Source organism: Oncorhynchus kisutch, linkage group LG15, assembly GCF_002021735.2.
Source record: "Oncorhynchus kisutch isolate 150728-3 linkage group LG15, Okis_V2, whole genome shotgun sequence".
NCBI lineage: Eukaryota > Metazoa > Chordata > Actinopteri > Salmoniformes > Salmonidae > Oncorhynchus > Oncorhynchus kisutch.
The window spans coordinates 54,100,481-54,116,034 of record NC_034188.2 but is presented as its reverse complement, the minus strand read 5'-3'; the positions used below and the strand labels follow the sequence as shown (position 1 = coordinate 54,116,034).

Sequence of the window (15,554 nt, the reverse complement as noted above, 5' to 3'; positions counted from 1 at the left end):
TATATAGGTAACAATAAGGTGCTTTAAAATACACTTAAAGGGTTTTGTCTTTTTTTTTTTTTTTATCTCCAAAAGCATGTTTTGCAGAAGAAAAATACTGAAAGAACATAGTGGCTGTATACTAAATGAGTGCCTTAACGTAATCTACCTCAAAGATGTAAGCCCTGCAATTCAACAACTTGCTTATCGTTAGGTTAAGCCAGCAGGCATGGCATGGCAACCCAGTCTGTGGTGAGGGCAGACGTAACACTAGTCACAGGGCTGGTGTGGGCGGTCGTGGTTTATAGGGAAGTAGAAGACGGGGGAGTCATGAGGACAGGGGTGCCAGAGCTGGGTAGGTTGAGGTTCAGTTCCCTGGTCCTCTTCGTGAAGACATCCAAGGGTGAGGTTTTGAGACAGAGGGATCTTCACCTGGACCAACACTTCTCGTCCCTGAGGGAAGTGATTGGTTATTCCATTTACACAGCCACAAATAAACAATGTTTCTCTACAACCAATCTACTTGAAGCATCAACGCTATTGCCGAATTACACCAAAGGCAAACAGACAACACTCAAGTGGTGATAATGCATGGTTTGGTACAGTACTACGGTGATGCTTTAGCTTGTTCACAGATTTGTTTGTGCTCATGCCTATTTCATTGCTGACCTTGTCAAGCCAAACAGTTTGGAATGATGGCACAGACAGACTGGCCCTCAGGCTAGGGATGCTTACCTTTTCATTTATACACTGAATCTGGACACCGGGGTCATCTCCAATGACTGGGGCCAGTGCATGTTTGACTTCATCGCTCTGAACAGATGGCAGAACAATGCAGTAGTAGACTTATTCAGCTGGAATTCCTCAAGTTTCATCCTACTTCCTCATCAAAACGTTTTATGTTAAAAGGTAATTGCTTTTTTTTTGTCATAAATAGGAATCGTTTGCCATGTTGCAGGGTTTCTCTTTTCTAATGTTTCAGATCTCAACCAAACAAGTTCACATAAGTGGTTATATATTATAAGGCACCTACTGAAACCCATGCTGCAAAAATACAAGATTATTGAATTACAATGTTTATAGCCTTCATATCCTTATTTGGATGCAGTGTCTGTCTGTACATCCAAATAAGGGTACAGGGAAATCATAGTTTAATTTCTGTAAACCTTAATGCCAATAGCTGTATTTGAATCCTTCCCCAAGGTGATGGGTATTACCTACCTGATAAGACTGGTTACAGGAGGGCTTGATGCATGCATCCTCTAAGGCTCTGAACAATGGGTGGAGAACAGGTAGCTCAGCCAGAATAAAAAATGCAAGCTGTCAACACAGGTTTGACGATGTGTAATGGTGAAACAGGCAGGTTAGGTGTGTGAACGTGATCAGTGGGGCTGACCGGTCAATATCGAAGCGCTCGCGTAGTTTCAGACATATTTGGAAGTAACGCAAAGGAGAGTTCATGCCCTCCACACAAGCAGCACAGGAACCATGTTTGATCCATTCATCTTTCCTGTTGGAGAAACACATGCACACTCAGTGACACGCTCTATTATGTACCTGTAACACATAACCAACATTCTGTTAACCGGAATACAGTAGTAACTAATATTCTGTGGCGACCTCTTGACTATTTCCATTCAATCTAACGGAGAAAATAATGCTAAATTGTATAACAGACGGTGGACAGGTAATATTAAAAGATGAAGAATCACATTTGTAAGAAGACCTTAACTGGGTTGGGGTCAATTCGAATTAAAGCCAGTCGATTCAGGAAGTAAACCGACATTCCAATTCAATCGTTTAAAAAAGGGCATATATTTTTAACGACTTCTCCATGACCCGAAAGGAGAAGCTATTTAGGTGGTACATTGACCCACGTACTGCCTCTTACCAGAAGAGAAAACTGGAGTGGGTCTTGAGTAGGGATGGCCAAAGTTGAGAGAGTTCAGGGTCCAGCTCCTGAAAGAAAGAGGGATCTCTGCTGAACACATGGATTCTTCATTGTCCTTCGATGGTGACTGTAACCGGAGACGAGTTTAACCTTGAGGTCAGAGTGGAATATTGGCCAGCAGGGGCAACATGTATGAGCTTTCAAAGGCCTAGGTTAAAAAATATAAAAAATGCTGATATGAATTGGCATTCTCATTCAGTTTATTAAGATCAGTCAAAATGTTTTATTCTGATGGGGAATAACAAATCAGTTGATATATATATAATTAATTTTAATGTACCAGTCACACATTTCACCTTTAAGATTAAATAAATAAATAATAATACCACAGTCCATGGATGGTCCAGTTCTGGATGTTTGGAGGTATTCTGCATTGAGATGAATTCTTTAGACCCTGTGCAGTGTTAGATTGAGTTAGAATAACAGGAATGGGTGATGTGCTATGGAGAAGTTGTTAAACTCACCAAACAAAAGCTCCCAGGCCCCTGCAGAGTCAACTTCAAACACTGCCATGTACAGAACCTGGGAGAGATGGAATGATTCTGTATCCTAATGCCCAAGACTATTTAATATTTCAACATAACAATACGTCACACTCAAGTATACTTGTCCAAAAAGATAATAGTCAAAAATCGACTTGCAATATAAAAGCAGTTTTAAATTGAAAAGTCTACATTACACCATTGGATTGGAGTATTTACAATGCAAGATCCTTATCTTACTTTTCCGGAGGGCCTGCTGTCCAGTGGTCAGACTCCAGGGTGAGGGTAAGGACAGTGAGCAAGGCCACCATGAGCAGCCCTGACATATTTACTCTATTCTAGGAGTGAGTGACATAAAACATATGTTGGCTACAATTGTTTGTGGAAAAAAGTCTGAAATATGTTGCTCTCGTAAACATTAAAGAAACCGCAAATGTGTCTATTCATAGGAACGTCATTGTAAATGACGCGCTAACAACTTGTGTTCGACGCCAGTTGAGCGTCGAAGAGGCATCGTACAATTCACATGGGCATTCCTTACTGTCGAGTCTACACTTTGCTACTTCTTATCTTCGTTATCACCTCTAACTACAAACAAGGACAGCTAGAGACATACATGTATGCCTATAAACATCACATTTACAAAAACCCTATAGTACAACTATAACAACTATGAGACTTTAATACATCTGTTATGAGACTTACCAGAGACAGTGATCATGTGCGACTGATCTATACTGACAGTTCTCTGCAAATGTGGGGGGAAAAGAAGCTAAACCAGGTGTTTGTCTGTTTTCATGATCACAGCTGGGGAGAGGTGAGACAACATTCTCAGTTCCCCTTTCTGAGGACCTCAACCCAGAAATTAAACCAAGACTGTCTGGCTTTGAGACTTTTAAATAATATTATTCACACAACTGGAAGATGTACAGTGTGCCCTGAAAGCAAGTGAATCAATTAGAATGATGCAAATACAGGAATGATATCACCTACACTACCATTCAAAAGTTTGGGGTCACTTGTTGTCCTTGTTTTTGAAAGAAAAGCACATTTTTGTCCATTAAAATAACAGCAAATTTATCAGAAATACAGTGTAGACATTTTTAACGTTGTAAATGACTATTGTAGCTGGAAACGGCTGATTATTTTATGGAATATCTACAAAGGCATACAGAGTTGCAAAGAGAAAAAGCCATATCTCAGACTGGCCAATAAAAAGAAAAGATTAAGATGGGCAAAAGAACACAGACACTGGATAGAGGAACCCTGCCTAGAAGGCCAACATCCCGGAGTCACCTCTTCACTGTTGACGTTGAGACTGTTTTTTTGCAGGTACTATTTAATGAAGAGAACTTGAGAACTTATAAGGTGTCTGTTTCTCAAACGAGACACTCTAACGTACTCGTCCTCTTGTTCAGTTGTGCACAGGGGCCTCCTACTCCTCTTTCTATTCTGGTTAGGGCCAGTTTGCGCTGTTCTGTGAAGGGAGTAGTACACAGCCTTGTACGAGATCTTCAGTTTATTGGCAATTTCTCGCATGGATTTCTCAGAACAAGAATAGAATGAGGAGTTTCAGAAGAAAGTTCTTTGTTTTTAGCCATTTTGACCCTGTAATCGAACCCACAAATGCTGATGCTGCAGATACTCAACTAGCATAAAGAAGGACAGTTTTATTGCTTCTTTAATCAGGACAACAGTTTTCAGCTGTGCTAACATAATTGCAAAAGGGTATTCTAATGATCAATTCGCCTTTTAAAATGATCAACTTGGATTAGCTAACACAACGTGCCATTGGAACACAGAAGTGGTGGTTGCTGATATTGGGCTTCTATATGCCTATGTAGATATTACATAAAAAATCTGCAGTTTCCAGGTACAATAGTCATTTACAACATTAACAATGTCTACACTGTATTTCTGATCAATTTGATGTTATTTTAATAGACAAAAATGTTGCTTTTCTTTAAAAAACAAGGACATTTGCGAGTGATCCCAAACCGTTGAATGGTAGTGTAAGTATAAACTGTCAATGAGAAGCGTACATCTTCCATATAAAGAATTTCACTTAAATTCAAAATAAACATATTTATATTTAGCGTGTGAGGACAGAAATCAGTATGAACAACGGCAACCAAAGAAGTCATTTTAGACCTTGGGAGTGTTGGCTTGAGCATTCCCATAGTTTGGCTCCTATTCAGAATTGCTGCAATACAGTATGTGACTGCACCCAGCAAGAGTACAAACCCCACCATGAATCACCTACTGGTAAAAAACTATTTTTCCTAAATGTTCTGTCATCTGAATCATATAAAGATTCATAAATTATTAGTAGAACCTTGGAACTTAATTGGAAAGGGAAGTACAGTTGGACTAACCTTTGTACCAACTTTTTTAATGTGGAGAGTAGAATGCAAAATGAGTTGTGCAATCTGTCTTCCTGATTACCTGTTGCTAAGTATTAGATGGAGTAAATAATTCCAGTATGCGTGGGGGATAAATTAGACGGACCTTGGCCTCAATTAACCTGTTGCAGGCCTTGTCTCAACTCCGGTGGTCGACTGATAGTGAGGCCAGCATATAAGGTGCTTTAGACAGTAAAACAAAATGGCTGGTCCCAGGAGATTCTGATGTCATTCTACAGAAATTTAAATAATTTAGATGATCTCTCTGTAAGGTCGTATTGGACTCATATTTTCATTCAGATTACATTTTTATTTAAAAACAACTTGGTCTTATTGTTCTTTTAAAATATGTAGTTTACAAGTTCCTACTGAGAGGTCATATCATTTTAATTATATCCCTCTCACTTCTAGGTGAGGTGGAAAAATGCGATGGTATATTAGTCTTGTCTATTTCTATTGATTCACATTTCCTCTATCGGGTCCTTTATGATTTCTCTAAGCAAACTGTGCCGTGTCCACATATAGCTTACACATACGTACAGGGTAGCCTAGTGGTTAGAGCGTTGGGCTCTTCAAGGGACAGAACCCAAGTCAACAGAAGTATACAAAATGGTATTCAATGAAATGAGAAGGTTTTGCCTGTGATAGTAAAAAGTAGCAAGAGAATGTTTACGTGATACAAAGACCAATAGATTAAAAACTTGATAAGAGATGACTTTCTTTCAGAACACAAGTACCCAGTGATGAAATAGTCCTGTTATAATGAATAAACACAATGGGTCAGACCAAGTGGTATGGGTATGGTTTGACCTCTATTTTCAACAGATTATCTAATTGACAATAATGTTTATATACCGCTATGCACTTGATAGGGTCATTTTATAGAACATCGATAAGTGGTTTGATTTCATATTTCATTAGGAGTGACAGATTATCTGTCAAAGGAAGTTGAATCTCTGCCTTGTTCACAGAGAAGGCTTTTGTGGGTTTTTTTTTTTTATATTTTAGAGGATGTTGATTTAATCCAGCATATTTGAGGTGACAACACAGCTGTCTTTGAAACTAGCATCACCTTGGATGGAAAGCATGTCTAAGATGCCAAAATGGTATATTCAATCAAAAAGTCTAAAACATACGGAAGAAGGTGATACTACACCAACAAGTATGTGTAATTCCCCCCTGCATGCTGTTAAAATGAAATACAAATGTGTAGTTCAATTTTTTTGTGTATGCAAACCATTTTTTTGTGTATGCAAACCATTTTTTTGTGTATGCAAACCATTTTTTAAAATGGTATGCAAACCAACGTCAAAAACAGTTAGAGGTGGATATCTCCTCTCCTAACCAAGACTGTACACAATAGCAGATGTTGTCATGATGAAGACGGAGAGGGAAGTAAGAGTAACCCAACATTTCCCATAGCTATTTCCTCCTATAGGAAACAACAGGCTAGTATCACATCTCTTTAAAAGTGAAAGTAGAAAAACAGGTGTGGAACCCCGAAGGTAAACACCACGCTAATATTCCCATCTAATCCGGATCATCCATTCTCTAAATAACTTCATATACTATTGTTATGTTATTATCAAAAGATTTAATCTACTGGAAACACTATGAAAACAGCATCTAGCCTCAGCCGCTCAGAAAGCATCCGACCCATTTGTTTTTGGACATTTGGAAATTAGGGATGCAGAGGAATGTTTTGTCATAAGCCCTGCATTTTCAATTTAGTTTTCATATCATATGCAGACACAGGGTAACATGGTCAACATGTGACTGTGGGATCCTTTCAGAAGCTGCCCCGGCTGGCTACCAGAGCCTTCAGCACAACAAACAAACAGATGAAGAACAAGGTGCCAGATCGTCAGAACCTATTCCAGGGGAGCATGACATCATTAGGACACCTGGGTGAGAAACAATCCCAAACAAGGAAAACAAGAGGTATCTAATCAGTGAATTTAGATATATATTGGCAATCAAATGTGCCAACAATGTCAACCAGATGTGATTTGAGCAACATTGACCTGATTTTGAACTACTGCATGTGTCGTGTTACGAAATTGAGGAATTGCCCGAGGTCCACTGTTGTTGGAAAAAGAGCATTACCGGTTTTAAAGGGGCTTGAGGGAATAGTTGTTCCGTCATGGTTTGTAACGCAATTTCATTTGGTTTTATCATCACATATCCCAAAGTTGGCTTTACAATAAAGGCCCCAGTGATTCATGATCATGAATAGGTATTTGACCCCTAACTTTGGTTACAGGCGGACAACGGCTTGCCAGTCCACATCAAGGGAGGGGCCACTGATGTCCTTCTCTACCGGCTAACAATGACCATCACCCTCCGCAGGTACCTGTTACATTCTTCCATCAACGCACTCTGTACATTTGGAGTACTGTGCTGATGGTTTTCTATGCTGCATCGTATATGTTGTAATCAGTGTGTCTTTGTGTTCTTTTTAGGCACTGGATATTCCTTATTCTGGATTCTACGTGCCTGTCAGCCCAAGGGCAAATGAGGAAGCCCTGCGAATGCATGTGTTTGTTTAAATCAATTCCACTTTATGACCTTCTTCTAATGTCATGGGACACTTTATGTACAGAATACAGAAATCTCTCTATTATGCCTCTGTTTCAAGGCAAGCCCTATTTTCCTCTATCAACCCATGTGTCATTTCACTTCAACCTCAATGAAATGATCTATTCCTGCCACCCTGTGTTCAATAAGAGAAATTAGAAGGAACATTTCACACAGAACAAACTTTGAAAAGAACCCCGTGTTGCATGGCCGTGGATGGCAACAGGAGGTGTCACTATTTGAATCGGTAACATCAAAAAGTGTACTGATGCTAGAAATATGAAAATCAGTTGCAAAAAAAATACTCCAGCCAAATACCAATAGGGTTATTTAATTACGATTCCATGTATGTGACAAAAAAATGCTGGGATTTGAGAAATACATTTTGGCACACAATTCAAAAGTCATCCAGTCAGTCACAAACAGACCCTTTCGTTACTCTGGGTCAAAATGTAGACATTTGTTTTGTTGGACTGTCTCTAAATCGAATCTATTGAAACAATTAGAGCCAAGCTTAAGTTTTTCATGGCCTTTTCTCCTCATAAGCAACTCAGTAAATTAATGCTACAATTGACAAAAATATTAATTTGTAGAAATATTCTATCACTTTCGTACTCGTATGTTTAGTTCTCAAATTCAGTGTAATTGGACACCGACTGCTACATCTAGAGACTTATTACAGTAAAGCCTTAGAACACCTAATCATTCCAGGGTTTTTCTTTATTTGTACTATTTTCTACATTGTAGAATAATAGTGAAGACATCAAAACTATGAAATAACACATATGAAATCAAGTAGTAACCATAAAAGTGTTAAACAAATCAAAGCAGCCATCCTTTGCCTTGATGACAGCTTTGCACATGCTTGACATTCTCTCAACCAGCTTCATGAGGTAGTCACCTGGAATGCAATTTCAATTAAAAGTAAATTTTTGGAATTTCTTTCCTTCTAAATGCATTTGAGACAATTAGTTGTGTTGTGACAAGGTAGGGGGGGTATACAGAAGATAACCCTATTTTGTAAAAGACCAAGTCCCCTTTATGGCAAGAACAGCTCAAATAAGCAAAGAGAAATGACAGTCCATCATTACTTTATGACATGAATGTCAGTCAATACGGAACATTTCAAGAACTTTGAATGTTTCTTCAAGTGCAGTTGCAAAAACCATCAAGCACTATGATGAAACTGGCTCTCATGAGGACCGCCACAGGAATGGAAGACCCAGAGTTACCTCTGCTGTAGAGGATAAGTTCATTAAAGAGTTACCAGCCTCATAAATTGCAGACCAAATAAATGCTTCACAGACTTCAAGTAACAGACATATCTCAACATCAACTGTTCAGAGGAGACTGTGTGAATCAGGCCTTCATGGTCAAATTGCTGTAAAGAAACCAATACTAAAGGACACCAATAATAAGAAGAGACTTGCTTGGGCTAAGAAACACGAGCAATGGACAGACTGGTGGAAATTTGTCCTTTGGTCTGGAGTCCAAATTGGAGAATTTTGGTTCAAACTGCCGTGTCTTTGTGAGACGCGGTGTGGGTGAATGGATGATCTCTGCATGTGTATTTCCCACCGTAAAGCATGTAGGAGGAGGTGTTATGGCGTAGGGGTGCTTTGCTGGTGATACTGTCAGTGATTTATTTAGAATTCAAGGCACACTTAACCAGCATGGCTGCCACAGCATTCTGCAGCGATATGCCATCCCATCTGGTTTGGGCTTAGTGGGACTATAATTTGTTTTTCACCAGGACAATGACCCAACACACCTCAAGGCTGTGTAAGGGCTATTTTACCAAGAAGGAGAGTGATGGAGTGCTGCATCAGATGATCTGGCCTCCACAATCCCCCGACCTCAACCTAATTGAGATTGTTTGGGATGAGTCTGACCGCAGGGTGAAGGAAAAGCAGCCAACAAGTGCTCAGCATATATGGGAACTACTTCAAGAATGTTGGAAAAGCATTCCAGGTGAAGCTGGTTGAGAGAATGCCAAGAGTGTGCAAAGCTGTCATCAAGGCAAAGGGTGGCTATTTGAAGAATTTCAAATATAAAATATATTTTGATTTGTTTAACACTTTTTTTTGTTTAATTCCATATGTGTTATTTCATAGTTGTGATGTCTCCACTATTATTCTACAATGTAGAAAATAGTAATAATAAAGAAAAACCCTTGAATGAGTAGATGTTCTAAAACGTTTGACCGGTAGTGTACTTCAAAAAATAGTGTACTTCAAAAAATGAATTTCAAGTATCTGTTTCCCTTCATAAAAGCTTATTGTAAAAAACAAACATATTTTTTTTGCTTCTACAATTGCAAGGCGACTTTGTGTCCTTGAGTACCACTAAATAAGTCCCATGTATAATTATTATTATTAAATTGCATTTTATTGTATTATATAAAAGCAGTTACTATGTAGTTATACAGTAGGCCTCTAGTACAGTTAGACTTTGGAGCATGATGCCCAAATTCCAGTTTGCTGTAAACAACATATTAGGTTACAGCATATTATTCAGTCATTTAAGGTATTTAGTGTTAGTCATCCAGTTAAAGGAATCAGTAATATTTCCCTGCAGAAGCCTTGCTTTTACCATGGAGGGATGAGTAGACACAAAGTGGGCAACATCTCCATGAACAGTCAGTTGTCCCAGTGCAACCACTCTAGCTAGCGCAGGAAGCGAATGCTCATCTTGTGGTCGATGTTCACCTTCTCCAGGGACTGTAAGGAGAAGGAAAAGACTAAATTAGACTGAGTGGAATGGTGGAATTGCTATATTGCTATAAGCAAATGCAGCCACTGAATATGAGAGAGGATGGGCAAAATACTGTAAACGTACAATGTACAGTATACTGTTTGAGCAATGGCCGACATCATTTTCTATGGGCATGAACTTTGCATGTCTTAGTATTCTGGGTGCCCTGTGCTGCAAATGCACCATGTTGATAAGTCAGTCTTAGAGCTCTAGCCGGTGGTACCTTGCGGAACTCCTCAAAGGAGATGGCGTCGTCCTTGTCCAGGTCAGCCTCCTGGATGGTGCGGTCGGCGATGCTCTCTAGCTGCTCCTCCGTCACCTGCATCTCCAGCATGGACCGCAACACCTGTCAATCACCCTCAGATGTCAATCCCATCCCAAACCCATGGAGGATGGCTTAATTCTATTGTATAGGGCCCTCAAAATTTAAATCCTGACTATGAAACCAGTTCAATTGCTTTTTTTCATTCTTCCCCTCTAATCAGGGCCTGATTTAGACCTGGGACAAAAGGTGGGTTCAATACATTTTCAGGTAGAACAGAAAACCAGCAGGCTCCGGACCTCATAGTGTAAGATTTGAATACCTCTGGTATAGGGTGTAGGCATTTCAGCCATAAATTGTAGGGACATACAAGACCTGGTTTACAACAGAGAAACAATTTACATCACTAACTATTAGTGGTATATTGTGTTGCTCACCATACAGAGTATTATTGTCAGTAAAGCTAACAGTTATTACGGACCTGTAGAAGCTCAGCTCTGGAGATTTTTCCATCTTTATCTTGGTCATATAGTTGGAAGGCAACTGAAAGGAAGGAGAAAACCAGGGGGGATCTGATTGAGTTGAATTTGAATGCTAAAATCTATTATGTGAGTCAACCACAACAACAACAAAAATGCCAGAGGACTCACACTTGAGTTTACTGGTCCTACTGTTGACAGGTTCAGGCATACTGGGATCTTTGGGACGTTTTTTGTCCACAGGTCGGAAGTGGGCCAGGGTCCTCACAAAGGAGTGGAAGTCCACTGTTTCCTGTCTAAGAGTGAGATTATGTTAAGACCAAAATCTGCTTGCATTCCAAATGTACAGGATACATGGATATAAAACGTTTAAAAAATAAGTTTATTGTTGCACAGAATTGACTGAAGTTAAATCAATATTTAGTCTTGTTGATTGTGCACTCTGTTTGTTTTTTAAAGGAGACCTACAAAAAGCCTGGACTTTTATATTACAGTGAAAATGGACATTAACCTTCACTTTACCATTTAATTGGTGAGGTAATCAAGTCAGCAATTTTACTCAAACATGTAAGAAATGTTGTTCTATACCCTGGAGAGAAGAAAGCCCCAATGATCCGATCCCCGATGGGGTTCATCGCCAACCTATTAATGGCTCCAAAATCCTGTGGGCTTCACAGTAACGGGGATAAAACAAAGACAGGACATTCAGACATGATTATCATTATTATGACATGCGCACGGTTTTAGTCAACACTGGTCAACTCCATAAAGCTGACATGGTCCCACCACGTACCGGAGATGGCCTGTCTTTTCCTTGTCCAATGCTTCGAAACGGTCATAAAGTCGAACAATGTGTGCAGGGGTGACTATGTTAAAGAGAAAACAGGAGAACCATCGATTCATGCTATTAGTATTAGTATTGGGCAGGACAGCGGCACACCAAATCATTGAATCAATATATGCAACAAGGCCAGTTCATTGCTCTGGATTGCATTCAAGCAAACACTCCATGAATTATTCAAGCATTTGTGTTTGTGTAGCATTTGTGTAGCCTAAACGCCAAGTTATTAATTTACCTACAACTTCTCAAAGCCACATGCATATGTCAATATAAGTCTCTGTTCAAAGCTTAGATATTCAATACTGTATTTTGTTGGGTAAGACACATGCGTATTTTGGTCAGACAAAGTTGTGCGCGCAATTTGCCCACCTGTCAAACATAACTCTTGTGTTTGCGAAACCTATTAATAATTTGGACACATTTCAAAATATCTGCGCTCTAAAACATTTTGGGGAAAAATGCAATAGAAGGAATTGAACAACTGGGCTCCATATAGCTGTCACAAAAACATTCATAATGAAATCCCGTTATACGCCCACTCTCGAAGATGTGTCCTCGAATTTGGCATAAACAATGACGTTATTGTACAATCATGACAATCTAAATACAGATTTTCTAGTAGCTTAAACTACAGTCCTACCCGTCCGAGAACTTACAACCCGTTTCTTGCATTAATTCTTCGACGTTTGGAATTTTTGACAGGGTGGAATTTGTCGAGCCCATTTCTACAGAAAAGAAAACAATAACATCTGCTTCACTCGACACACAAATATCACGTCCCAGAACTTCTGATTTTCCTGTTAACTTCCCAATGCCTGTAATTTAGAATTTATACACGACTGTAGCTATGAAATAAACGTTTGTATCCTCGACTAGAGCAAGGGTATATTGAACGACAATTCAGTCAGTTCACCGCTAATGATAGGCATCATATCTATCCAATCGCTGTTAAACCAAGGGGACCAAATGACCAATGGGGTCGTGATTTATATGTTTTCAAGAACACTAATTCAACCAGATCTGTTCCTACAACAGATCTCCAAGATATATATCGAATTTTATCAACAGCTAGGATTTACTATCCAGAATGGATAGCATTATATATAGCAAAGTGGATCTTTGATTAATATATTTGCATTATGGCTTTATCATCACTAATAGCCTACTGCCAACACTAATCCATTACATAATGGAATCTTTAGCCTAATGATTATAATAGGCTACTAGCCTGTATGCTCCTGAGTAGCTTGACAATCACTATACTGTCCAACACAATGTTACACGCAAATCAAACATGCTTTGTAGACGTTGTTACAGTGGTCATTTGACACTAGATGGCACCATCCCTTTCAGATATCAAGGAACCATGGGTTGCTACAGCATAGCAGGACAGTGTGCATTGTGAGTAGTCTTGTTTTAGTATGGGACAGCTCTGAGAGGTTATCAGCTATCAGTTGGAAAGCTGGTTTGTGTGTCATGAGTCAATGAACTGGTCTGCATATTCGGCATGCTGCTTTTCCCAAACCATTCTTAGATAATAGTTCATCTGACTCAAGGATCCATGTCCATTGGAAACTGCTCCTTCTGAATGAACCTGGTGCTATAAAATCCAGATCTTCAATGATGTTTAAAAATATTTGAGGCAACACGTTTCCACATCAACACAATTATGTGTATTTCTCTTCATCAACATCAACAAAAACATACAATTTGTGCATCCTGGATGACACACATTTTTGCTGATAATTTGTCAGCAACTGTTGAAATGTGTTTATAGTACCGGCAACAGTGATGCTTGCCTTGCTCATGTATTTATATAGTTTGAATCACTCTCTTAGCTGAACTTCACATTTTAACCGTTAAAAGACTTTGTGGGCTAGAAAGATTGCTCCCAACAACAAGAACATTTTAGTTGGCCTACTCACACCAATGACTAATAACAAAGCAAACAATTCAATGCCCCTTTTCTGTCTACAAATGTCTATCGTAAAACAGACATCTCTCCCTTGTAGCTGATTTATTTAGTTCTCAAATTTATTGGGTTGGATAAGCAATGGGGACTGTCTCACAGTCTCTTACATGAAATAGACATCAAATCCATCCACTCTGCTACTGCGGTCACACCCAGAAAATAGCTAGATATATGAATTCAGGCCACCTTCATTCAACCAAATAGTAGGGTAATAACACAAGGAAATATGAGAGATGTAACCAGGACGACTGACTAGATGCCAAAGGGCTCTATGTCAAAGCAGCCAGCCAGTAAAGACCTTTCAGCCCTCAGGATCAAACTCCTAAGTGCCCAAGAGAGACATTAGCAAGCCGCTCCTCATGTCTTGTTCTATTATTACTTGTTAACATACACCGTATGTGGCGAGTCACACACTCAGGAGCCACAGCACTAACACATACAGGATGGAGCTGGATATTCCTTCCATATTGGAATGTACAGTGTGAGGAAGTAAGAGTGTCAGAGTGGTCCAATCAGTGCTCTCCACTCAACTAGTGAGAGAGCGAGGGCTTTTCTTCTCCTGTCTTGTTCAATTCCTCATTGGTGGCAGAGGTGAACATGCAGGGTGGTTCACTAGATGTTAGCACGCCCACCTCCTCCAGACTAGACACACACACGCACGCACACAGCACAAAGAAGACTCAAATTTAGCACATTGTCGGCTGTCCAGTGTGCTGCTGTATACCGTGCCTCGGGTTGAATCCTGGCCTTATACAAATGCTTATTATTATTGTTACACAAGTAAGCAGCCTCTACATTTGGCAGGCTGTTCATTTTGGAGAGCTGGCATTTTTCCCAGATAACATCTCATTTGTCACCACTTAAAGTTTTGTTTATCTTAATGGACACCAGTAACTCAGAGCCCCCATACACTTTTTCTCCCTATGAGAAGTTGACCCATGTACAATAATACATGGGGAGTATTTCAAATGGCCAAAGGCGTGAGTTGCATTCAGCACAAATTTGCAGGATCGAGAAAGGTTCTGTAGACCTGGTAGTGGTACAGTAAACTGAGCAGTCTGGACTCTTGGCATGCGTTGTTCTGTGCCAATAGTCTTTCAGCACCAAAGATAAAGTATTTATAGATTCCTTCACAATGTTTATTCTATGATAGGAGATTATTCCATGTTTATCTTTCATTTATGTTCTATATTTCTTGTTTCCTATAATCCACACCTTTTCCATCTCACTTTCTGATACCAGCCAGAAAAGTGAAACTATCTAGGCTCCTAGGTTCCGTTTCATGACATGTGCCTTTCTAGTAGTCGCTCATGGGGAACTTTGTTTGGAATTGTTTTGCATTTAACCTTAGACGAATGGCTCTTTAATGCCCCTGACAACAGAAGGCAATGAATAACCAACAAGACAGGCTTTGATTGGAACCTGTCTCTCCAAAGCAACTACTAACTGCAGAGAACAGATTAACAGAACAATAGTTTTTAAATATAAAAAAATGGGCTAAGGAAATCCCGTCTCTTTCGTTTCGAGTAATTTGGACAAACTTTCTCTCGGGGCGGTTTTGTCCTTGGTGCCACAAGCAATGAAAGTGAAAGCATGTCAGAGGCTGGGTTGGGCAGTGTGCCAATTGGGAAAGAATGAAGTGTTCCTGGCTATTTGAACTTTGACCCTGCCCAGCCATGGCTGATAAAAGACTTGTACACACCGTCCTCAGTCTGAGTGAATGGGAAGTTCAGCTCTGGTTCGTGTTCCGTTCATCTCAAACTAAAGGCATCACAGGCAGAGAACCTCTAAGTCTGTCGGAACTGGAAAACTACAACATTTTCAATTGTCTTATATGTCATGTCAGGTTAGGCAT

General features: G+C 39.6%; 2 protein-coding genes and 1 long non-coding RNA gene across 16 annotated transcripts; 1 reads left to right on the top strand and 2 right to left on the bottom strand.

The window, feature by feature from the left end:
• Positions 1-34: 34 nt before the first annotated feature.
• LOC109905488 (ribonuclease T2-like) lies at positions 35-3,247 on the bottom strand. Of its 13 annotated transcripts, none has more exons than XM_020502882.2 (10): positions 3,118-3,247; positions 2,653-2,750; positions 2,395-2,452; positions 2,257-2,324; positions 2,021-2,078; positions 1,871-1,938; positions 1,376-1,489; positions 1,201-1,249; positions 715-792; positions 50-432 (listed from the first exon to the last, which is right to left on the bottom strand). In XM_020502882.2, exons 2-10 carry the CDS (start codon positions 2,736-2,738, stop codon positions 250-252), a joined length of 762 nt encoding a protein of 253 aa, XP_020358471.1. In that variant the 5' UTR covers positions 2,739-2,750; positions 3,118-3,247; the 3' UTR covers positions 50-249. The 13 variants fall into 13 exon arrangements, 4 of the variants coding, with proteins under 4 accessions (XP_020358471.1, XP_020358472.1, XP_020358473.1 ...); XM_020502883.2 differs by having other exon boundaries at positions 2,653-2,745; positions 3,118-3,221; XR_004203113.1 differs by lacking the exon at positions 2,021-2,078 and having other exon boundaries at positions 1,871-1,997; positions 3,118-3,165.
• A 3,338-nt stretch (positions 3,248-6,585) lies between these two features.
• Positions 6,586-7,525, top strand: LOC109906052 (uncharacterized). The gene is made up of 3 exons (XR_002257357.2): positions 6,586-6,755; positions 7,078-7,163; positions 7,277-7,525. It is a non-coding gene; the product is annotated as an uncharacterized LOC109906052 (long non-coding RNA).
• A 2,235-nt stretch (positions 7,526-9,760) lies between these two features.
• chp2 (calcineurin-like EF-hand protein 2) lies at positions 9,761-12,669 on the bottom strand. 2 transcript variants are annotated; one of them, XM_020503705.2, is made up of 7 exons: positions 12,384-12,669; positions 11,680-11,752; positions 11,475-11,555; positions 11,058-11,182; positions 10,889-10,950; positions 10,369-10,491; positions 9,761-10,111 (listed from the first exon to the last, which is right to left on the bottom strand). In XM_020503705.2, the coding sequence occupies exons 1-7, from the start codon at positions 12,448-12,450 to the stop codon at positions 10,058-10,060; spliced, it is 585 nt and encodes a 194-aa protein (XP_020359294.1). In that variant the 5' UTR covers positions 12,451-12,669; the 3' UTR covers positions 9,761-10,057. The 2 variants fall into 2 exon arrangements, with proteins under 2 accessions (XP_020359294.1, XP_020359295.1); XM_020503706.2 differs by lacking the exon at positions 11,680-11,752 and having other exon boundaries at positions 12,368-12,669.
• Between the last annotated feature and the right edge of the window lie 2,885 nt (positions 12,670-15,554).

Bases quoted from the DNA above. Each gene is read 5' to 3' on its own strand.
- LOC109905488 (XM_020502882.2), bottom strand. From the start codon at position 2,738: ATGTCAGGGCTGCTCATGGTGGCCTTGCTCACTGTCCTTACCCTCACC. The intron at 1,939-2,020 runs GTTAAACTCGTC...TCTTTCTTTCAG, and splicing joins TATTCCACTCTGACCTCAAG to GAGCTGGACCCTGAACTCTC. The intron at 1,250-1,375 runs GTCAGCCCCACT...CCCATTGTTCAG, and splicing joins GAGCGCTTCGATATTGACCG to AGCCTTAGAGGATGCATGCA.
- chp2 (XM_020503705.2), bottom strand. From the start codon at position 12,450: ATGGGCTCGACAAATTCCACCCTGTCAAAAATTCCAAACGTCGAAGAA. The intron at 11,183-11,474 runs GTATAGAACAAC...TCTCACTCTTAG, and splicing joins GGGGCTTTCTTCTCTCCAGG to ACAGGAAACAGTGGACTTCC. The intron at 10,112-10,368 runs GTACCACCGGCT...TTCTCCTTACAG, and splicing joins CCTTTGAGGAGTTCCGCAAG to TCCCTGGAGAAGGTGAACAT.